Source organism: Somniosus microcephalus, unplaced genomic scaffold (genome assembly GCF_052327205.1).
Source record: "Somniosus microcephalus isolate GS21.2 unplaced genomic scaffold, FLI_Smic_1.0 unresolved_chr9, whole genome shotgun sequence".
Taxonomy (NCBI): Eukaryota; Metazoa; Chordata; class Chondrichthyes; order Squaliformes; family Somniosidae; genus Somniosus; species Somniosus microcephalus.
The window spans coordinates 23,175,134-23,198,836 of NW_028225187.1; the positions used below are offsets into that span (position 1 = coordinate 23,175,134).

Below are 23,703 nucleotides of genomic sequence, written 5' to 3' on the forward strand. Positions count from 1 at the left end.
ATCTGAGAAAGAAAATCTCATAGTAGTTTCGGATGTGATAACATGCGAGTTCCGAGATCTGTTGGTTAAGGCGGCTGGGTTATTTTAAATTTTTGATACAATAATAATTTTAAATATAATTTTGATTTTCTCCATGTAATTCTCTTTTAGTTCATCTCCCTGCGTTATTCGGAGATGGCTTAACATGTGAGTATGTAACATTACAATGAATAGTCAATTCATTAATATAGGCATCAGTTAGCCAATATTATTGTCTGTAACTATTTGATATTTGGGATGTTGTTTAGCTCCAGGGCGCATTAATCCATTGCCGGAATTATTGTGCCACTTTCTGCAATTGTTTCTTAAATGCTGATATTCACAAAGAATATTGCACTTTTTGGAGTGGTGATCACGGCTGGTACACATTTTGTAAAATTGTATTTAATAACACTATCCATCAGTATTATTGGGCTAGAAATTTGTTTCAGGGGGTGGCGCAAAATGGGCGGATCGGTTGCCCGATATACGCAGCGCCTGATATTCAGGGGGAACAATTGGGTGGTGACCCTTTTGGGCGCTAACGTTGATTAGCGCCCCAACATTTTAGCGCCCCTCCATAGGAAATTCATTTGTAGTGTCCCAAGCAGGATGTGGAGCACTACTGGAAGTGTTCCACCTCCTTCTTGGGATGCTACAACTGAAGATCGGGGCGCTACGCGAAACAGCGACATGCAATTTGGCATGAACCGCCGCATCATTGCAGGCCTACTCCCCTCATTAAACGGGTGGGACATAGTGACGCGCGATCGGGGACCACCGGGGAGCGGAGTGCCGTGAAAGCAGACCGGCACGCCCCCCCGGGGGCACTAAAGAGAGGCGCAAATCAACCCAATGTTTCCAGTTTTTAAAATGACTGCAGCCGCACTTTCCAGTTCTGTTGTTTGAAACATCATGGGGCTGTATATTCCGATCCCTGCGGAATGTGTACACACCTGTAGGGACATTGAAAATGCCTGTTTCAGGCATGCAAAACACATGCGCTGAAAAACGGCATTTTCGCACTGTCAAGAATATTCTTGGAAAGGCCCAGGAACGGAAGTGTCCGGACCTCGTGAGCCCTCAGGTAAGTCCATAGATTTTTTCCAGATTGTACAATACGACCCTCTATTACAGTAACTTAACAAAATGCGCGTTAATTCTAATGATCTAGAAAGTGGAGAGCGCGCTATCTCCTGAAATTTTTGCCATTTCAGTGCAGGGGACGTGGACTGATAAAGTGCACTTTGAACCTAGCTTATTACAATGATGATATCGATGTAGAAACATAGAAACATAGAAGATAGGAGCAGGAGTAGGCCATCTGGCCCCTCGGGCCTGCTCCGCCATTCAATGCAATCATGGCTGATCATCCAAATTCAGTATAATAGCAAAATACTGCGGATGCTGGAAATCTGAAACAACAGCAGAAAATGCTGGAAATACTCAGCATGCCAGGCAGCATCCGTGGAGAGAGAAACAGAGTTAATGTTTCAGGTCTGGGACCCTTCATCAGAACTGGAAAAAGCTGGAGATGTAACAGATAGTAAGCAGGTGCAGAGATGCGGTGGTGGGTTTAGGAGGGGAGGATGGAATTGAAAGAATATCCTGTACTTCTGTAAGAGGCAGGAAAGATAAAATGTTGCAAATGGGAATGGCAAAAATCATACAGCATGAAAAATGGGGGCAGGGATTATTATCTGAAATTGTTGAACTCAATGTTGAGTCCAGCAGGCTGTAAAGTGCCCAATCGAAAGATGAGGTGCTGTTCCTTGAGCTTACGTTGAGCGTCATTGGAACAATGTAATAGGCCGAGGACAGAGAGATCAGAGTGGGAGTGAAGTGGAGAATTAAAGTGACAGGCGACCGGAAGCTTAGGGTCACCCTTACGGACTGAACGGAGGTGTTCCGCAAAGCGGTCGCCCAATCTGTACCCTGTCCCTGCTTTCTCCCCATATCCCTTGATCCCTTTAGCCTGAAGAAATATATCTAACTCCTTCTTGAATATATTTAATGAATTGGCCTCTACGGCCTTCTGTGGTAGAGAATTCCACAGGTTCACCACTCTCTGGGTGAAGAAATTCCTCCTCACCTCTGTCCTAAATAGCTTACCCCTTATCCTTAGACTGTGACCCCTGGTTCTGGACTCCCCCGCCATCGGGAACATCCTTCCTGCATCTAGTCTGTCTAGTCCTGTAGATTGCTTAAATGTATTCGGTGTTTAAACCGTTTGTCGCTGTGCTTTCCTCAGGTGATTTACCGAAGCCAGTCTTGTCTCTGAATCCACCGCATGCAGTGTTTTTAAACGGAGAGACTTTAAATATGACTTGTCGCTGTCAGTGTCCCCTCACACTGAGCCGTTATTACAGAGGGCAGTCGAATTTCCTCGACCAGGCAGCTCCGAAAGGACAATGTGAGACCTCTTTTGATTTCAGGGCAGACCAGCGCTACGAAGGCAGTTACACATGTGAATGTCTACATTCGGTTAATGGAGATTGGAGTCTTTCGGAACGGAGCGACCCTGTCCAGTTAATTTTTCGTGGTATGTTAGCAAAACCGATTCTCCCAATGGGATTACAAAAAATGTACTTGTTCAGTAATCAATCGACCCAATGGAACCGGAAGGCACTTGGGCAGCACTTGACTTGGCCGTTGCATGTTGGTTTTCCAATCCAGCCTCTTTAAATGGTGTTAGCGGATTTCTTAATGTTTACCGTCACAACAGAGGGTTGTCCGCTGACAATAAATCTACTTATAATTCACACTCAATTTTTTTTCTAATAACAAGTTTATTATATTCACTAATAACAGCATATTATCTAAGGTTATATTATTTCACAATATAATCGTAGATTGGTTACAGCACAGAAGGAGGTCTTTGGTGATTTCCTTATCTTTCCTTATCTGAGGAAGGATGTTCTTGCCATGGAAGGAGTTCAGCAAAGATTCACCAGGCTGTTACCTGGGATGGCAAGAATGACGTATGAGGAGAGATTGGGTGGATTGGGCTTGTACTCGCTGGAGTTTAGAAGAATGAGAGGGGATCTCATTGAAACTTATAAAATTCTAACAGGACTAGACAGACTAGATGCAGGAAGGATGTTCCCGATGGCCGGGGAGTCCAGAACCAGGGGTCACAGTCTAAGGATAAGGGGTAAGCCATTTAGGACAGAGATGAGGAGGAATTTCTTCACCCAGAGAGTGGTGAACCTGTGGAATTCTCTGCCACAGAAGGCAGTTGAGGACAATTCATTAAATATATTCAAGAGGAGTTGGATATATTTCTTCAGGCTAAAGGGATCAAGGGGTATGTGGAGAAAGCAGGGACAGGGTATTGAATTTGGATGATCAGCCATGATCTCATTGAATGGCGGAGCAGGCTCGAGAGGCCGAATGGCCTACTCCTGCTCATATCTTTTATGTTTCTATGTTTCTATTATATTCACTAACAACAGCATTTTATATAACTGTTCTACAAGGCTATATTATTTCACAATGGAATCTTAGAATGGTTAGAACACAGAAGGAGTTTTTTGGTGATACATTGGGAAATGTTGCTGTACCGAGGGTCCTGGGTGTCCTTGTACACCAGTCACTGAAAGCAAACATGCAGGTGCAGCAAGCAGTTAGGAAGGCAAAGGGTATGTTGCCCTTCATTGCAAGAGGATTTGAGTACAGGAGCAAGGATGTCTTACTGCAGTTATACAGGGCCTTGGTGAGACCACACCTGGAGTACTGTGTGCTGTTGTGGTCTCCTTACATAAGAAGGGATATACTTGCCATAGAGTGAGTTCAGCAAAGGTTCACCAGACTGATTCCTGGGATGGCAGGACTGTCGTATGAGGAGAGATTGAGTCGACTAGGCCTGTATTCACTAGAGTTTAGAAGAATGAGAGGGATTCTCATTGAAACGTATAAACTTCTGACAGGGCTAGACAGACTGGATGCAGGGAGGATGTTTCCCCTGGATGGGGGGGGGTCTAGAACGAGGGGTCACAGTCTCAGGATACGGGGTAGGGCATTTACGACTGAGATAAGGAGAAATTCCTTCACGCAGAGGGTGGTGAACCTGCGGAATTCTCTACCACAGAAGGATGTGGAGGGCAAATCACTGAAAATATTCAAGACAGAGATCGATAGATTTCTAGACACAAAAGGCATCAAGGGGTATGGGGAGAGAGCGGGAATATGGCATTGAGATAGAGGATCAGCCATGATCATATTGAATAGCGGAGCAGGCTCGAAGGGCCGAATGGCCTACTCCTGCTCCTATGTTTTCTATGTTTCATTCGGCCTGTCGAACCCATGCCAGCTCTCTTCAAGAGCATTTCAGCTATTCCCGCTCTCACAGCCTTTCCCCATAGCTCGGCAAGTTCTTTTTTCCTGCAGGTACTTATCCAAATCCATTTTGAATGTCAGGATTGAGTCTGCCTGCAGCTCCCTTTCAGCCAGTGATTTGTGTAATGATCAATAACATGTCATTATATAGTGGACACTAGGTGGCGCCGTAGAGCTGTGTAGAGCTGTATATAGCTGTATGTATAAGACTACACTACCCAGCTGTATATATATTAAGACTACATTACCCATGAGGCACTAGGCTACCCACAAGGCAGCAGTCAAGATGGAAGCCTCTACAGATACTGTACCTAGTCCACATGTGCTCAATAAAGTGTCTAGCAAAAGCTAGCTGTGTTCTTAATGAAAACTACTAGTTATTAATGAACATAAGAATTTGCAGATCATAACCACTGAAAATTCAAAATAAAGTGTAAGGATCAACCCTGCAAATCAAAATCCCATTCTTATACTTTTCGGCTAGCTTAAGCTACATCTGTCCCAAAATAAATACGCAAATCACAGGTTTTTAATTGGTAACCCAGTTTAAAATCTATTTAGCCTTTGCTGCTGTGCTAGAATATTTGTTTGTAGTACAGTAAGTGCATTGCTTATGGTACATGACAACGAGTTGCCCCAATTTGATCACTTATCTGTTTTATGCTTAATTCTGTTTTTACCTGGGAGAAAATTGTAACCATGGCCCAGAAATTCGGGTCGGGGGGCTTCCCGCGGGTGCAAGCCCCCCCCGACCTGCACTTACCTAGCGCGCCGGCCGTTGAGCTGTGGGCCCGCATGGGATTCCGATCCTGGGCCTCCTCCAACTGCCGGCGCGCAGTGCTTGCGTATCCCAGGGGCGCAGTTAGTTCAAAGCGTCCCCTGGGATCACGTGGGCCATGGAGAGCCAATGGTAGCAGGGAATGCTTCATTCATAAGTTTGACAGGAAGAACTGTCAAACCTATAAATACTATAAGCGCCAAAACATCACTAAATCTTCAAATAACTTTTAAAAACACATCACATTTTTAAAATAAACTATAAGTTACATGAATTAACTATTTTAAGCAATAATTTAAATTTTTGAAAAAAATTAATAACATTTTCTAACGAGGCTAAAAATAAACTTACATTTCTTTAAAGTATTTAAAAATAATAAACCTGTGGAAAAACTGTTTTCATTTTAATTAATTCACCACTTACCTTGTTAAAAGAAGGTTTTGTGACTTAAAAACGTTTTTCCTCATTTTGCCTTTAGTTCTGCCAATCACTTCAAACCTGATTCCACCAATGGGAAAAGTTTCCATCTACCTACGCTGTCTAGACCCCTCATGATTTTGAACACCTCTATCAAATCTCCTCCCAACCATCTTTGCTCTAAGGAGAACAATCCCATTTTCTCCAGTCTATCCACCTAACTGAAGTACCTCATCCCTGAAACCATTCTTGTAAATCTTTCCTGCACCTTCTCTAAGGCCTTCACATCCTTTCTAAAGTGCGGGGCCGAGATGTGGATAAAATACTCCAATTGAGGCCGAAGCTGTGTTTTATAAAGGTTCACTATAACTTATTTGCTTTTGCACTCTATGCCTCTATTTATACATGGTGTGGAGATGCCGGAGTTGGACTGGGGTGGACAAGTGTAAGAAGTCACACAACACCAGGTTATAGTCCAACAGCTTTATTTGAAATCACAAGCTTTCGGAGCGCTGCTCCTTCGTCAGGTGAAGTGGAGAGATGCATAAAGACACAGCTTATATAGTCAGAGAATAATGTGAGACTATATAAGCTGTGTCTTTATGCATTTCTCCACTTCACCTGACGAAGGAGCAGTGCTCCGAAAGCTTGTGATTTCAAATAAAGCTATTGGACTATAACCTGGTGTTGTGTGACTTCTCACATCTATTTATACAGGTCAGGGTCCTTTTTAAACTCTTTCTCAACCTGACCTGCCACCTGCAACAATGTCTGAACATAGACCCCAGGTCTCTCTGTTCCTGAGCCCTCTTTAGAATTGTACCATTTAGTTTAAATTGCCTGTCCTCGTTATTCTCATCAAAATGTATCACTTCGCAAATTGCTGCGTTAAATTTAGTTTGCCACGTGTCCGCCCATTCCACCAGACTGTCTATGTCCTCTTGAAGTCTATCACTATCCTCGTCACTGTTCACTATATATCCAAGTTTTGTTTCATCTGCAAAGTTTGAAATTGTGCCCTGCACACCCAAGTCCAAGTCATTAATATTTATCAAGAAAAGCAGTGGTCATTGCACCAAAATCCTGGGGACATCAGTCCATCCCAGAGACAACTGCTCACCACTACGCTCTGTTTCCAGGCACATAGCCAATGTCATGTCCATGCTGCCACTGTCCCTTATATTCCATGGGCTTCAACATTGCTGGCAAGCCTATTATGTTTCACTTTATCAAATGCCTTTTGGAAGTCCATGTATAGCACGTCAAACGCATTACCCTAATCAACCCTCTATTTTACCTCCGCAAAAACTCTATCAAGTTAGTTAAACACGATTTGCCTTTAACAAATCTGTGCTGGCTTGCCTTAATAAATCCACATTTGTCCAACTGACTGCTAATTTTGTCCCGGATTATCGTATCAAAAAGCTTCCCCACCACGAAGGTTAAACTGACTGGCCTGTAGTTGCTGGGTTGATCCTTACACTTTATTTTGAATTTTCAATTCTCCAATCCTCTGGCACCATCCCCAGAGCTAAGCAGGATTGGAAGATTATGGCCAGTACCTCCAAGTTTACTTTCCTCAGCATCGTAGGGTAGATCCCATCCGGTCCTCGTGACTCATCAGTTTAAGTACAGCCAGCCATTCTGGTACCACCTCCTTGTTAATTTTTAGCCCATCCAGTACCCCAACTATCTCCGCTTTCACTATGACAAGCACGGTGGCATAGTGGTTAGCATTGTTGCCTCACAGCGCCAGGGACCCGGGTTCGAATCCGGCCTCGGGCGACTGTGTGGAGTTTGCACATTCTCCCCGTGTTTGCGTGGGTTTCCTCCGGGTGCTCTGGTTTCCTCCCACAGTCCAAAGATGTGCGAGTTAGGTTGATTGGCTATGATAAATTGACCCTTAGTGTTAGGGGGATTAAAATACGTGGGGTTACGGGGATCGGGTGGGATATGTGTCGGTGCAGGCTCGATGGGCCGAAATGGCCTCTATCTGCACTGTGGGATTTCTGTGATATGCAATTAATACGACCTGCTTCCCAAGCCAGGAATGGACCCTTTCAGCTCTCTTGTTTGCTGGTGTGATTGTGATCTTATGGCTGCACATGAGATGTTCCTCTAACTAATAGATAAAAAAATCCCATTCTTATACTTTTTGGCTAGCTTGAGCTACATCTGCCCCAACATAAATACGCAGATCACACATTTTTAATTGGCAACCCAATTTAAAATCTATTTAGCCTTTGCTACTGTGATAGAATCTTTGTGTGTATTACAGTAAGTGCATAGCTTATGGTACATGACAACGAATTGCCCCAATTTGATCATTTATCTGTTTAATGCTTAATTCTGTTGTTACTTGGGAGAAAATTGTAATATTGGCCCAGAAATTAGGATTGGGTGCTTGCCGCACGTGCCAGCCCCCAATGTGCATTCACCCGGCGCGCCGACACCTGAAGCCTGGGCCTGCTTGGAATTCCTGTCACTGGCCCGGTTCAGATGTCAGTGCGCTGTGCTTACCTGATCCAGCGGCGTAGTTAGTTCGATGTGCCGGCTGGGATCAGGTGAGCACTGTGCAGCCAATCAGGGGAGGGGAAACTTCATTCATGAGTTTGATAGTAAGAACTCTCAAACTCATGAAAAGTACGGGCGCCCAAAAGACTAGTTTAACTTTAAATAAAATTTTAAAAAACATCCCAATAATTAAATAAACTATAAATAACTTTAAAAAACTATTTTAAACAATTAAAAAATTTTTTGAAAAAATTTTTTTTTTTAAAAATCGAGTCTAAAACTGCACTTACCTTACTGTAAAGTCCTTAAAAACAATAAAGCTGTGGCAAAAATGTTATAATTTTAAGTAATAGACCACTTACCTTAAAGAATGCAGAACAGGTAGCGGAACAGGTAGATAAGGTGGTTAAAAAGGCATATGGGATACTTGCCTTCATTAGCCGAGGCATAGAATATAAGAGCAGGGCGGTTATGATGGAACTGTACAAAACGCTGGTGAGGCCACAGCTGGAGTACTGTGTGCAGTTCTGGTCGCCTCACTATAGGAAGGATGTGATTGCTTTGGAGAGGGTGCAGAGAAGATTCACCAGGATGTTACCTGGGATGGAGCGCCTCAGCTATGAAGAAAGACTAAACAGGCTGGGGTTGTTTTCCTTGGAGCAAAGAAGGCTGAGGGGGGACCTGATTGAGGTGTACAAAATGATGAGGGGCATAGATAGGGTAGACAAAGAGGAATTTTTCCCCTTAGTAGGGGGGTCAATAACAAGGGGGCATAGATTCAGGGTAAGGGGCAGGAGATTTAGAGGGGATTTGAGGAGGAACTTTTTCACCCAGAGGGTGGTTGGAATGTGGAACTCAATGCCTAAAAGGGTGGTAGAGGCAGGAACCCTCACAACATTCAAGAAGCATTTGGATGAGCACTTGAAATGCCATTGCATACAGGGCTATGGACCAAATGCTGGAAAATGGGATTAGACTGGACAGGGATGGATGGGCGGCGCAGACACGATGGGCCGAAGGGCCTCTTTCTGTGCTGTAAAACTCTATGGGCTAGATTTTCAGTTGCTTGCGCCAGCAGTTAGCGCCTTAAGAGAAGTGATTTTCGGGCGCTATGCGTGTAGCGCCTGGGCGCAGCGCAGTTTGCGCCCCGCCCCAAATTAAGTTGCCCGTTAGCGCCGGCGCAAAGTTTAGCGGCCGCCCGGATGCGCGCGCAGAAAATGACGTCACATCCTCGTGCAACGCCCTTTGGCCGCCCCGAATCCAAACTTCAGTCGGACCGCCCGATTGTGCGGCTGGCGTCCAGTGCGTTTGTAAAATGGAACGCAACACACCCTGGGGAGCGCAAATTAAAGGGCCCTCCTCCTGCACTATAATGGAAGGAACCAGTGTGTTGTGAATGGTGTATTTATGTTTCCGGACACCACCACCACCACCTCCTCCTCCTCCTCCTCCTCCTCCTCCTCCTCCTCCTCCTCCTCCTCCTCCTCCTCCTCCTCCTCGTCTTTTCCCCCCCAGACTCTGCCTTTGCAAATAAACACATGCACCCTTCCCCTTTAAGTGCTCACTGGCACCAGAGTGTCTGCCGTGCGCAGCGCTCTGCACCGCTGGCTTAGCGCCTAAAGATAGTAGTGAAACGCCTCTTTTAGCGCTCCACCAACCTCTTAGGGCGAAGCCACTGAATTTCCGGCAATGGGGCGCTACTTTGGGGCGGGCGCTAACTTCGGGCGGGCGCTAAGGTTAGCGCCCCAAAACTGTCTATACTGAAAATCTAGGCCTATGACTCTATGACTCTATGACTCTAATGAAGTCCTTACGTCTCCTGTTTTACATTCGTAAAAAGGAAAGGCCCTTACACACGCGCAAACCTGTGGAAAAAAAATGAATTTCAGCGCGCAGGCGCAGACTCCTGCGTGCACGCGTTCATCCTCTGAACCCCTTGGTTCAGAGGACAGGAAATGCCGGTTTTCCGCGCATGCGCTGTGCATGCTGAAAACTGGCACTTCCGTCGGGCCCACGCGTGAGTACCCCGTCCGTACTCACGCGTTGGGCCCGGAATTACTGGGCCTATATGTTTAGAGGCTGATGTGCAAATTCACGCCCTCTACTGGATACCCCGAGCACCATTGTGCATGTTGGTCATTTACAGCCCATTTTAAATTTGACTATGCATGTTAAAAAATGAATACAAGCATCAAATACAATTTACGGTGTGGTTTTTAACTAGGCAGTATCGTTTCAGATCCGGTGGAGGCCTATAGGTGTGGAAATGCTAATATGAATGATCTGATTAAAGAGAGTGTTTGTACTGTGAGTATCAGGGAAAATAAATGAGAGCCTGCAGTGTCAAAAGGTTACAGGTATCTGATGTTTTGAAACAGTTTTCTGTTTTTCAGTCAAGTAGTAAAGACTTCAGTGTTATGATTTTATATCACTTTATTTTTTTCTACTTTAACATAAAAAACAATCTAATTTCTTCAGAGATAACGCAAGCAGAGTTTTGTCAGCAGTTCCTAGTGTAGGCATGAAGTTAAATAGTTTGCTCCCTCTTTCTTAGAATATAACACAAAAGCTTCCTTTTTTATAAACTATTCATTTTATCAAACTGGAAGTGGCCTGGCTTTACTTGGTAGCTTCCAGTCAATGGCCCAGTAATTCCTCTCCCAACGCGTGTGCCCGGAGGAATTGCCGGTTTTCAGCATGCACCGCGCATGAGCTGAAAACCGGCATTTCCTCTCCTCTGACCCAAGGGGTTAAGAGGCTGAACGCGTGCGACTACACAGGCAGCGCGTGCGACTTGGATTTCCTTTATTTTTAGAGAGTTGCGCATGTGTAAAGGCCTCCGGTTTTTATGCATTGAAAAACCACACGTAAGTACTTAGTTTTACAGGTAAGTGGCCTATAAATACAATTTATAAAAAAGTTTTCCACAGGTTTATTATTTTTAAAGAATTTACAGTAAGGTAAGTTTAGATTTAGCCCCGATTTTTTATAGAATAATTTTTTTCAAATTTTAAAATTATTGTTTAAAATAGTTTTTTACAGTTATTTATGGTTCATTTAAGTAGTGCAATGTTTTTTTAAATGTTCTTTCAAGTTTAAGTCGTGTTTTGTGGCCAGGAGTTTTCATGAGTTTGACAGCTCTTACTGTCAAACTCATGAATGAACTTTTGCAACCTCCCATTGGTTGCCCTGTGCTCACGTGATCCCAGCCGGTTCATCGCACTAAGTACGCCGCTGGGTCACGCACGCACAGCGCGGCAGGACCTCAAGCGGGCCAGTCAGAGGAAATGCAATGCGGGCCACGATTCAAATGTCAGCGCGCCGGGTAAGTGCACATCGGGGGCTTGCACACGCGGCAAGCTCCCGATCCTAATTTCAGGGCCAATGTATTTTCAGTCAATCGATTCATACCCACACAGGTTGACATTTCTCGTACATCCACATTCTGTAGTTTCCGGTCAATGCACAGTCCTTCAGCCGATTCATACCCACACAAATTTACATTTCTCATACATCAACATTCTGTAGTTTCTGTTCAATGCACAGTCCTTCAGCCGATTCATACCCACATAAGTTTACAATTCTCGTACATCAACATCTCATTGCTTAGTTTGCAATGTTATGTGATGGGATGTTTATAGTATGACAATAATAACCATTCCAATGCCTTACTTCAATCTTGAACACTTGCTGTTGCTCAATGAAATATGTCTCTCTCTCTCTCTCTCTCTCGTTCTCTCTCCAATGATGCCAACCACATTTCTTTGCTGTGTACTGAATGAACTAAACATGAAAACCTTTCAGAAGCCGGTTTACCCGAGTTCCACAAACCAACAGAATCAGATAAATGAAATATCCGCCTGAGAATGGGAGGCCCAGTTAATGAGTTGAATCAAAGGTAATTCGGGTTGTTCAGATTGAAGGGGGATGTGCAGTAAGCGGCTACCCAATGATCATTATTGAAAGCAGAAAAAACCAGACTGAATTAAATATCTTGCACAAAAGAAATAATCAGCACATTCTGGCTCATTCTGTTTTCCACCTGTCCTTTGCTTGTAATAATATCAAAAAGCGATGTATGAATTGCAAGCAAGGCGACAGATTCTGTTTTTTATAAAAGTGTCCTCATATGTCATTGAGTAGACTTTTGACACACAATTTCATACAGTATTTTTGATACAGATGAACTCTCGGAGCCGACTATGTACATGGACCCAGATTCCGGTGCAGTTTCAAACGGGGAAAATCTTGCCATTTCCTGCAAAGGTGACATTCGATCCAGAGGGGGAACATTTCTCTTGTTCAAAGATCAGAAAGGAAGTCCTGTACAGTCTCGTACTGTGAGTGGCGATGAGCGGATTGTGACCTTCAACATAAATACCCGAAGCGAAGGCTCAGTGGGAAATTACAGTTGTCGATATCAAACAGAGGTTGTAGGACGTTCGATAATTTCGCCATTCAGTAAAGATGTCCCGATTATGGTGAAAGGTAGGTATCAACACATTTCGAAACCATTGTGTCTCAATTTCTGTCTCGTTCGCTCATATATAATTAATATAGGCGACCAGTTCCCTTTAAAATCGAACTGAGATGTACTTATTTCCATGCTACAGTTAACTGGGGATCTGTTTTTGATCTATTGTCTTAATCTTTCCATGCGTGCTGTATAGCCTGCATAGAAACATAGAAATATAGAAGATAGGAGCAGGAGTAGGACATTCGGCCCTTCAAGCCTGCTCCGCCATTCAATGAGATCATGGCTGATCATCCAAATTCAGTACCCTGTCCCTGCCTTCTCCCCATATCCCTTGATCCCTTTAGCCTTAAGAAATATATCCAACTCTTTCTTGAATATATTTAATGAACTGCCCTCCACCGCCCTCTGTGGTAGAGAATTCCACAGGTTCACCACTCTCTGGGTGAAGAAATTCCTCCTCATTTCAGTCCTAAATGGCTTACCCCTTATCCTTAGACTATGATCCCTAGTTCTGAACTCCCCGGCCATCATAAACATCCTTCCTGCATCTAGTCTGTCCAGGCCTGACAGAATTTTATAGATTTCGATGAGATCCCCTCTCAATCTTCTAAACTCCAGTGAGTATAAGCCCAATCGACACAATCTCTCCTCATACGTCATTCCTGCCATCCCAGGTATCAGCCTGGTGAACCTGGCTAAACCTGTCACGAAATAAACGCTGGATGGGTTAGTTAACTCTCTTTATTTACATGCGTAGAGTTTCCAAGTAACTCCCGATTTCATCTCCCACCCACTTTGTGTTGGTCCATCACTATCTGAAGACAGCCCACATACCAGGGAGTGTCCGGCTGTGTACCTTCAATGCGGCCTAATAGGGTGAACTGAAGATCTTCCATTTGACTCCAGCAAGCGAGCTGTGCCCAAGATCAATAATATGTGCAAAATGAAGAGGTATACTTAGGCGCTCCTCCATTTACTGCAAGGCCTGATTGACTTCGAATGCTGATCCTAAACTTTAACAGCCAATCAGTGTCCACGAATCTTTTCAATGGATTGATCAGAAATTGAGTTACATTCATACTTCAGATATCTTGCTGCAGTTGTACAGGACCTTGGTGAGACCACATCTTGAGTACTTTGTGCAGTTTTGATTGCCTTTTCTGAGGAAGGATGTTCTTGCCATGGATGGAGTGCAGCGTAGATTCACCAGGCTGATACCTGGGATGGCAGGAATGACGTATGAGGAGAGATTGGGTCGATTGGTCTTATACTCGCTGGAGTTTAGAAGAATGAGAGGGGATCTCATTGAAATTATAAAATTCTAACATGACTAGATGCAGGAAGGATGTTCCCGATGGCCGGGGTGTCCAGAACCAGGTGTCACAGTCTAAGGATAAGGGGTAAGCCATTTAGGACAGAGATGAGGAGGAATTTCTTCTCCCAGAGAGTGGTGAACCTGTGGAATTCTCTGCCACAGAAGGCAGTAGAGGCCAATTCATTAAATGTATTCAAGAAGGAGTTGGATATATTTCTTAAGGCTAAAGGGATCAAGGGATATGGAGAGAATGTAGGGACAGGGTACTGAATTTGGATGATCAGCCATGATCTCATTGAATGGCGGAACAGGCTCGAGGGGCCGAATGGCCTACTCCTGCTCCTACCTTCTATGTTTCTATGTTTCTATGGTACAATTCAGATTCACTCAGATACTGCCAGGTATGATGAAATACAAATACGAATAAAAAAATCCTTGAAATACTCAGGCTTCCTTTATTGAAACAATGAACATTACGGGGCGATATGATGCAAAATTTTACAATTATAAAAGCATGGTAGAAGACCGATAAAACTAAACTATTCCCAATAGTTATGATTAATAATGAAGGGGACGGAATTACAATATTAAATGTAAGAGAGCAAGAAAAAACTCTTTATAGCACGAGATGTAGAAGATATGGAATTCCCAATCAAGGATAATGGTTGAGGAAGTAATCAGTCAAGGTTACATTATATCGGTGGATGAATGAAAAGTTGATGAATGGATTTGCGAACAGGGTTGTGCAAATGTGATTCAACTATTTGCTCACCAGTCGGGTCGGCACAATTAAAGACGAAGGGCTAGATTTTCAGTTGCTTGCGCCAGCAGTTAGCGCCTTAAGAGAAGTGATTTTCGGGCGCTATGCGTGTAGCGCCCGGGCGCAACGCAGTTTGCGCCCCGCCCCAAATTAAGTTGCCCGTTAGCGCCGGCGCAAAGTTTAGCGGCCGCCCGGATGTGCGCGCAGAAAATGATGTCACATCCTCGTGCAACGCCCTTTGGCCGCCCCGAATCCAAACTTCAGTCGGACCGCCCCATTGTGCGGCTGGCGTCCAGAGCGTTTGTAAAATGGAACGCAACACACCCTGGGGAGCGCAAATTAAAGGGCACTCCTCCTGCACTATAAAAGGCAGTCTGCATGTGTTGTCTGGAACGGTCCAGTATGTTGTTGTGAACGGTGTATTTATGTTTCCGGCCACCACCGCCACCTCCTCCTCCTCCTCCTCCTCCTCCACCTCCTCCTCCACCTCCTCTTCTTTGCTCCTTTCCCCCCCAGACTCTGCCTTTGAAAAAAACACATGCACCCTTCCCCTTTAAGAGCTCACTGGCACCAGAGTGTCTGCCGTGCGCGGCGCCCGAGCTCGGGTGTTGCGCTCTGCACCGCCGGCTTAGCGCCTAAAGATAGTAATGGAACGCCTCTTTTAGCGCTCCACCAACCTCTTAGGGCGAAGCCACTGAATTTCCGGCAACGGGGCGCTACTTTGGGGCGGGCGCTAACTTCGGGCGGGCGCTAAGGTTAGCGCCCCAAAACTGTCTATACTGAAAATCTAGCCCGAATTGTGCACACTTTGATCTAAGTATTCTACATGGACTCAGAGCCTCGTCTACTGGTACCCACACACTCCTGTTTGCGTGTCTGTGTGTGATGATACTTTATCTGGACTCCATGACAATGCATGATCAAACTGAACTTCATCACAAAACAACAACTGAATTGTGGCTAATTGTAGTCGGTGCATCTAACTAAGATCCGAGGCCATTGCCAAGAGATTCCAAACATTATCGTTTCCATATCACAGCAAACTCACCCCAGTTGCCACAACTCTCAAAGTTCCCTTTTAATGTTTAGTCTGCCCGGTCCCAAATGATTCTTCTCACTTCACATTCAGTGACCAAGGCATCTCAGGAACCGTGTGAGGACTCTCCTAGTTTCTGCTGTTGCCAAGGTTTTCAGTCCTTCCTGTAGCAGCTTGATTTTCAGATGTCGAGGAATGTTCCCTTTCATCCCCAAACAAGGACGCCTTCCATTGCCTTCATCCTTGCTGCGAAAACTCGAAGGTTACACGAGACAAAGCAAGAGGTCTATCTGTAGCACCTGTCCAATATATAGCGCCTTTAAAGCTGTATAACGTCACAAGGCGTTTCACATGATCATAACGGTACTAAACCTGACAGCGAGTTTAGGAAGGAGACAATAGGACTTTTCGTCAAAGAGATCAGCACGATTGGATAGGCTGGTGTTGTTTTCTTTGGAACAGAGGAGGCTCAGGGGCGACTTAATTGAGGTGTATAACATTTTGAGGAGCCTAGCTAGAGTGGATAGGAAGGACCTATACCCTTAGCAGAGTGTTTGTTGTGGCAAAATAAAATTAATTAAATCCGCACACTAGTCAGCAAATGCTAAAATATCCAAGCATTTTATTGGAAACATAGAAAACACAAAATTATTCAACAGTACAAAACAAACAATCCACGGAGGTACCTATAGCCTCATCAGGGAGTACAGCTTAGATTCTCCGATTGTCTTTGGTCTCCGGTATTTAAGCATACAAAAACCGTGGCAGGCTCTAAAGCCCGCGTGCACATTTGTTAATTGGCTGACTCCCCATTTCGCGTCACATAATATTTATTGTCACATGACCACCTGATGTTTTATTTCCTGACCCTTCGTAAAACCACATGTCTGCATTTCTGTTTGACTGTGCCCCGTGTGGTTTTACTTAACTCTAGGTTCCATTTCTTGTGGTTGGTGCTTCTGTACCTGTTTTATCTAATCTTGCAAAAGCATCAAGACCTTGCGGTCAACATGTCTGAACTGTCTCCGCTGTTGTCTCGTGTGCAAGCTGCATTGTTAACCTCTTAATTCCTGTAGGGTGCCAATGCTTCACTTCTGAGCCATATGCAAAGCCTCTTTATTTCTGGCTGTTGTTGCCAGGCAGAAATGCCTTGACTACTTATTCTTACCCATGAAGCTATGCTTCCACTAATTGTGATTTCTAAAAATCCATGTCAGTGTTCAATAACCAGGGGACATGGAATTAAACTAATTGGTATAAGGATTAGAGGAGAGTTGAGGATAACTTCTTTCACCCAGAGGGAGGTGTGGGTCTGAAACTCATTGCCTGAATGGCTGGTAGAGGCAGGAACCCTCATCACATTTAAAAATTACTTGGAAATACACTTGAAGTGCCGTAACCTACAGTGCTACGGACCAAGAGATGGGAAGTGGGATTAGGGTGGATAGATGTTCTTCAACCTCTCTGTAAATGTTTGCAATTCAACGAGTGCCGGTCTTCACGCATAGTTACTCATGACCCAAAATGATAAAACATGATGTCTTCTACTTAAGTAATAAAAATCCGTTGAGTGCACAACAGACGTTCGAAATAGAACAGTGCATTTCAAAATTTATCAGTTTATCAGGAAAATCTGATGCATTATATATTCACCTATATCACTTAATAATAACTGTCATTTGCCTCACAGAGCTCGCATTCCTACTGACAGGAGTGGACAATACTGACAATGCCACGGGGAATCTAATTCATGGATTAACTGACATCGACTGCAGCGCAAAACAAGTTAACAGCATTAATTCCTTCCTTTGTGCCCCCAGTACTCTCACTGTGACATATGCATGCAATGTTACAACAAGAGTATGAATAAGTGAGAACCGAATCGAACCGAATTAACATTGACCAAGCTGTAAAATTCAACAAGATTCACTGCAGACAAATAATAGCAGTACTTGCTTCAATGGGCATGTTTAAGAACGTCGTAAATGCATTCCCTCCATTCATGAACTCTGGCAAATGAGTTCTAAAGGAACACGTTAAGCATTTTGAAGGAAAATATGTTAAACTCCTACAATTATTACCCTGAATATAATGTGTCATTACTGTATTGTTCTTGTTGCAGTAGAGGAACGGCCAGCAGGTGTTAACAATGTCTTTGTGTAAATAGTAAAGCAAGCGTTCATGTTCAATTTCAGTTGAATTTGGAAGCGTTAATTACTAATTTAAGACTTACACACAATGAACTATCAATGCTCGTTGCTTCTTCCACAGAACAATATCTCATGGTGCCCTTAGTCCGACTCTGCCTCAGTGCCTTCGTGGTCATTGTGATGGTGATATTCATTGTTGAGCATTTCGTGAATGTTAACCCGCCCAAAGGTAAGGCATTAAATATAATTGCAAATTTTAGATTTGTCTAAAATGTTTTGAGTTATTCTGTAAAATTCTCTGGAAAGGGCATGCCTACATCGTTATACCTAATACAGAGCCTTGCAGAAGGCACCACATATCCAGTTCGGCAGTATTACATAGTATTTACAGCACTGAATCAGGTCAGTCGGCCCAACAGGTCCATGTCGGAGTTTATGCGCCACACGAACCTCATCCCACCCTTCTTCATCAACCCCATCAGCATATCCTTCTATACCTTACTCCCTCATGCGTTTATCTAGCATCTCTGTAAATGCATCGATGATGTTGATCTCAACCATTACTTGCACTTCCGAGTTCCACCTCTTACCACTCTCCTGATTAAGATGTTTCTCCTGAATTGTTTATTGGATTTATCAGTGACTATCTTATATCCATGCCCATAGTTCTGGTCTCATCCGTAAGTGCAAACATGTTCTCTACAGCTAACCTATCAACCCCTTTCATAATGTCAAAACCCTCTATCAGGTCAACCCCTAGTGTTCTCCCTTCTCAAAAAAAGACTGCTGCCCGCTCAATCATTCCTGATAGTTAAAACACTCCTGTTCTGATATAATTCTAGTAATTCATTTTTACCTGCTCCGTGCCTCTATATCCTTTTTATAATATGGAGACCAGAACTGTTCACAGTATTCTAAGTGTGGTCTAACCCAGGTTCAACACAATATTAGCAAAACTGCTCAACCCTCAGTCTTTTGTTTTCCAGAGAAAAGAGACAATGCCTGTTGAATAATTCCTGATAGGTATAACCTCTCAATTGTGGTATGATTCTAGTAAACTTTTTTTGCAGCTTCTGCAGACCTCTATATGCATTTTATAATATGGAGACTGGAACCGTTCACAGTATTCCAAGTGTACTCTAACCATGGTGCAGTACAATGTTAACATAGAAACATAGAAACATAGAAGATAGGAGCAGGAGTAGGCCATTCGGCACCTCGAGCCTGCTCCGCCATTCAATGAGATCATGGCTGATCATCCAAATTCAGTACCCGGTCCCTGCTTTCTCCCCATATCCCTAGATCCCTTTAGCCTTAAGAAATATATCCAACTCCTTCTTGAATATATTTAATGAATTGGCCTCTACTGCCTTCTGTGGTAGAGAATTCCACAGGTTCACCACTCTCTGGGTGAAGGAATTCCTCCTCATCTCTGTCCTAAATGGCCTACCCCTTATCCTTAGACTGTGACCCCTCGTTCTGGACTCCCTGACAATCGGGAACATCCTTCCTGCATCTAGTCTGTCTAGTCCTGTTAGAATTTTCAAAGTTTCAATGAGATCCCCTCTCATTCTTCTAAATTCCAGCGAGTACAAGCCCAATCGACCCAATGTCTCCTCATACGTCATTCCTGCCATCCCCGGTATCAGCCTGGTGAATCTTCGCTGCACTCCCTCCATGGCAAGAACATTCTTCCTCAGATAAGGCGACCAGAACTGCACACAATACTCAAGTTCTTCCCTGATTTTCAATTCTATCCTTGTAGAAATGAACCAAAATGGTCTATTTGCTTTTTATGGGCTTATTTACCTGCTTCGCTACTTTTAGTGATTTGTACAAAAGTACCCCCAGATTCCACGGCTCCTCCACCCCATTTAGGCACTTATTTCCAATAGAGTATGTAGCCTCCTGATGCGTTCTACCTAAACGTGCCACCTTACACTTCTATATAAACATATAGAACTTTACTTGCCAATTACACGCCCAATCTGCAGGTTTATTAATAACTTCCTGCATATGTTGTGGGCCTCCTCTGTTTTAATTACAATACCCAATGTGGTGTTACCCGTAAATTTTTTTATTATACTTCTCCAGAGGGACAGGTGGGCAGGAACCTGATAGAGTGTGTTCTGGCAGTGTCCCTGACCCCAGATGTCCCATTCAGCAATGGTACAGGAGTTCGACAAGGCAGGGATACAACTTGCATCAATCATCCTCAATTCTACTAAGTCAATCCAATGTCATTATATGTTTGGTTTTTTATACAGGAAAAGAAACATTGGACAAAACGTTGTCTCCAGACTGCCAGAACAGAAAGAACATGGTCATTATGTCCCTGGATTGAATTTCTGTTTCAGGGGTGTTTTTTAAAAACCTTTGCAGAAGAGATTGCTTGCCTGCAACGCAGATAATTTGCTACTATATTTCTTTTAAAGGACAGCTATGTCTGTTTTGATGCTATTCCCTCTCTAATATATAGGTTACAGTGACAAATCCGCACTGAACACTTTACACTTATTTTAGCAGAACATGTAGGAGAGTCAGGAAGAACAGGACACTTTCTGTGAAGTAGAAATTGGTCTGTGTGAAACGCCTTGGTGGGAGAGATGAGCTGAGCCAGAGGACCCAGCGATTCCTCCTGATTAACTTGGCTATTGAAATCTGCGAGGATCACATAAAAACTTCCTCGGATGCTCCCGCAGAGGAGGAATCAATTGCTCAAGAAACAGAAGTAGGACAGGAACAGACACATAAACTTTTACAGGTTAGGGAATAGTCCAGCAGACTGCAAGCCCAAATTACATCTGGGTATGTATAAATACGCCATATTCTCAATGAAAGTAGAGCAGCTGTTAACCAAAGAGCCTGGAAATGTGTCTAGGGCCCCAAACACCCCTTCCAGGTGAAACTGCGATATACTTGTACTTCTTGCAATCTAGTATACTGTACTCGCTGCTCACGATGTGATCTCCTCTACATTGGGGAGACCAAATGCAGATTAGGTGAACGCTTTGCGGAACACCTCCATTCAGTCCATAAGGGTGACCCCGAGCTTCCGGCCGCCTGTCATATTAATTCACCACCCCAGTCCCACTCGGACCTCACTGTCCTCGGCCTCTTGCATTGTTCCACGGAAGCTCACCGTAAACTCGAGGAACAGCACTTCCTCTTCCGATTAGGCACTTTACAGCCTTCCGGACTCAATATCGAGTTCAACAATTTCAGATCATAACCTCGGCCCCTATTACATTTTTACTTATATTTTTTATCCACATCTTTGTTTTGGCCTTTCTCCCCCCCTTTCTTTTTTTTTCTCTCTCCCACATGGCAGCTGTCTCCCATTCTGCCAGCGCATTTCACACCTAATCTAGAGCCGTCTTTTGTCTCCACTATTCCTATCACCATCTCGTCTCATTTTGAATACCTCTTAATGTCTCTTCACTTCTCTTTTGTTCTCTCCCAGCCTGGCCTCTTAATCTATTTCATTTCCTGTGCTTCTTTAGACTTGACAAAGGGTTTTGACCCGAAACGTTGACTCTATTTTCTCTCCACGGATGTTGCCTGGCCTGCTGAGTTTTTCCAGCATTTTCTGTTGTTATTTCGGATTTCCAGCATCTGCAGTATTTTGCTATAGTCCAAGAAATGTGATGGGCAGATAATAGAAATAATGGAAGCAAATCTTCAAGAGAATCAAGAGAATGAACGTCTGCAGAACAAGAATTGGCAATATCTCTGATACAAATGGAACAAGATAGGCTGAAACGTTGAACGGAAATGCTTATTTGAAGGTGAAGATTAATAAAATTGATAGGAAAGGATCATTAGTGGAAGGCAATGAGTCATGGCTGATATTCACAGGAACTGTACAGTTAATAATGTGGAAACAAATGACACAGCATCAGCCCAGCTCCAACCTCTTTGGCTTCGGATCTTATCACAATGAATCGTTATTTCTTACTATCAAAGAACCTGATCAAAGTCAGACTAGCAAAGTAACGGAAGGAACACCCTGACACCCGAAGATGGGGCATTGATGTCTTTTTAGTCTGAATTCTGAGTGATCCACGGCAAGAATGTAAAATCTGTTGGTGATGTTGGAAAAAACTGCACACATGAATGCGGGAATGGCCTTAAAGTCCTTTGAACGGATGGTGTCTGAGGTAGGAACAACCTAGTCGGCGCAGACCCCACAGTGTCAGGTGTGGCTCAGTTGGTAGCACACTCGCCTCTGGGTCAGAAGGTTGTGGGTTCAAGTCTCACTTCGAAGAAGAGCTGGGCAGTTTTTCCTGGTGTCCGGGCCAATGATTATCCTTCAATTTACATCACTAAAAAACATTATCTGGTCATTATCACATTACCGTTTGTGGGACCTTGCTGGGTGCAAATTGGCTGCCGCGTTTCAAACATTACAACGGTGACTGCACTCCAAAAGTACTTCATTGTCTGTAAAGTGCATTGAGACGTCGGGTGGTCATGAAAGGTGCTATATAAATGCAAGTCTTTCTTTCAGTCTGATTGTTGTGGATGAGGAATACAAATGAACTAGGGACACATTCTTCAGCCTCAAGCTAAAAGTGAAGCCTAGGAAGATTGGAGTGTACTTGGACTATCAGGGCGCACTGGTGCTTATGATATGCCTCATCTCCGCCAATTCATTGATGCGTTTTCTGAGAAACTCTACCGTAACCACACTCTTGTAGTGAACAACAATCTCAGAACCGCTGAAAATCTGCAGGATTAAGGTTCAATTGGTTGCTTTCATTTCTTGCATCTGCCTTTCAGATCCTCATTCCTGTCCCATCCCTGGAACAATTCATGTTGTTGTGCACTTTGTAATTAGAGTTTAACTAATATGCCTTCAAGCGGTTGAACTCAATAGTTTGCACGATTGTATTGATACTGGCCTGAGCTTATTATTCTGATCCACAATAACCTCAACGTTGCGCTGAAGTGTCAGCCTGGGCTCATTGCTAGAACTCTGGCTCGCACTTGTGCACGTAATGTAGCCTGGCACTTGAGGGATGCACTTCGTGAGATGCTGTCTTCCTGATGAGAGGTGAACCAAAGTCCTGTTCACTCTCTCACAAGGAGGTAGCAGATCTCACTGCACTAGTTAAAGAAGAGCAGGGCATTTCTCCCTGGCTGTTCTGGTGACATTGATCAGTTAACACACAGCCCTCAAACTGATCATCTACTCATTTATCTCATTGCTGTTTATAGGACCTTGCTGTGAGGAAATTGACAGCCACGTTTCCCCACGGTACTACAGTGACCACATTTCATAATCATTTTAATTGGCAGTAATCAGTCATTCCCTGGGCCCGTGACAGTTGCTAAATAAATTGAATTTATTGCGAATTGTTTCTATGGATGGAAATTTGAATGTGAATTCATATATATAATCTCAGCTGTGTGCCAGGTCTCAAAATTTCACAAATAAATTACCTTTGATTTCGAGTGAATTCTGTATCAGGTGAAATGTTTCTAAGTTAAGATGTGCATAACTTATGGATTGGGAAAGAGAGGGAGGCTTTTGGCAGATACAAAGGACTAAAAACAGTGGAAGGCCTACAGGAGTATAGAAAGTGCAGGGGGGTACGTAAAAAGTAATTAGGAGAGCGAAGAGATGGCATGAAAGCACACTGGTGGGCAAAATAAAGGAAAATTCCAAGGTGTTTTATAAGTATATTAAGTTCAAGAGTTAAACCAGGGAAAGAGTAGGGCCCATTTGGGACCAAAGTGGCAATCTGTGTTTAGAGTCAGAAGATGTAGGTGAGGTTTTAAATGAATATTTTGCATCTGTGTTCATTATAGAGATGGACGATTTAGGCATATAAATCAGGCAGAGGGATTGTGATATACTTGAACAAATTTTATTGAGATGGAGGAGGTACTAGCGG

At 43.7% G+C, this 23,703-nt stretch overlaps 1 protein-coding gene across 1 annotated transcript; it reads left to right on the forward strand.

The window, feature by feature from the left end:
* The first annotated feature begins 42 nt into the window (after window positions 1-42).
* LOC147084922 (immunoglobulin superfamily member 1-like) lies at window positions 43-23,265 on the forward strand. Its single transcript, XM_085979372.1, has 6 exons — window positions 43-64; window positions 151-186; window positions 2,270-2,560; window positions 12,248-12,553; window positions 17,925-18,032; window positions 20,071-23,265. The coding sequence occupies exons 1-6, from the start codon at window positions 43-45 to the stop codon at window positions 20,145-20,147; spliced, it is 840 nt and encodes a 279-aa protein (XP_085835498.1). The 3' UTR covers window positions 20,148-23,265.
* Window positions 23,266-23,703: the final 438 nt, after the last annotated feature.

Bases quoted from the DNA above. Each gene is read 5' to 3' on its own strand.
- LOC147084922 (XM_085979372.1), top strand. From the start codon at position 43: ATGCGAGTTCCGAGATCTGTTG. The intron at 65-150 runs GTTAAGGCGGCT...ATTCTCTTTTAG, and splicing joins GCGAGTTCCGAGATCTGTTG to TTCATCTCCCTGCGTTATTC. The intron at 187-2,269 runs GTGAGTATGTAA...TGCTTTCCTCAG, and splicing joins ATTCGGAGATGGCTTAACAT to GTGATTTACCGAAGCCAGTC.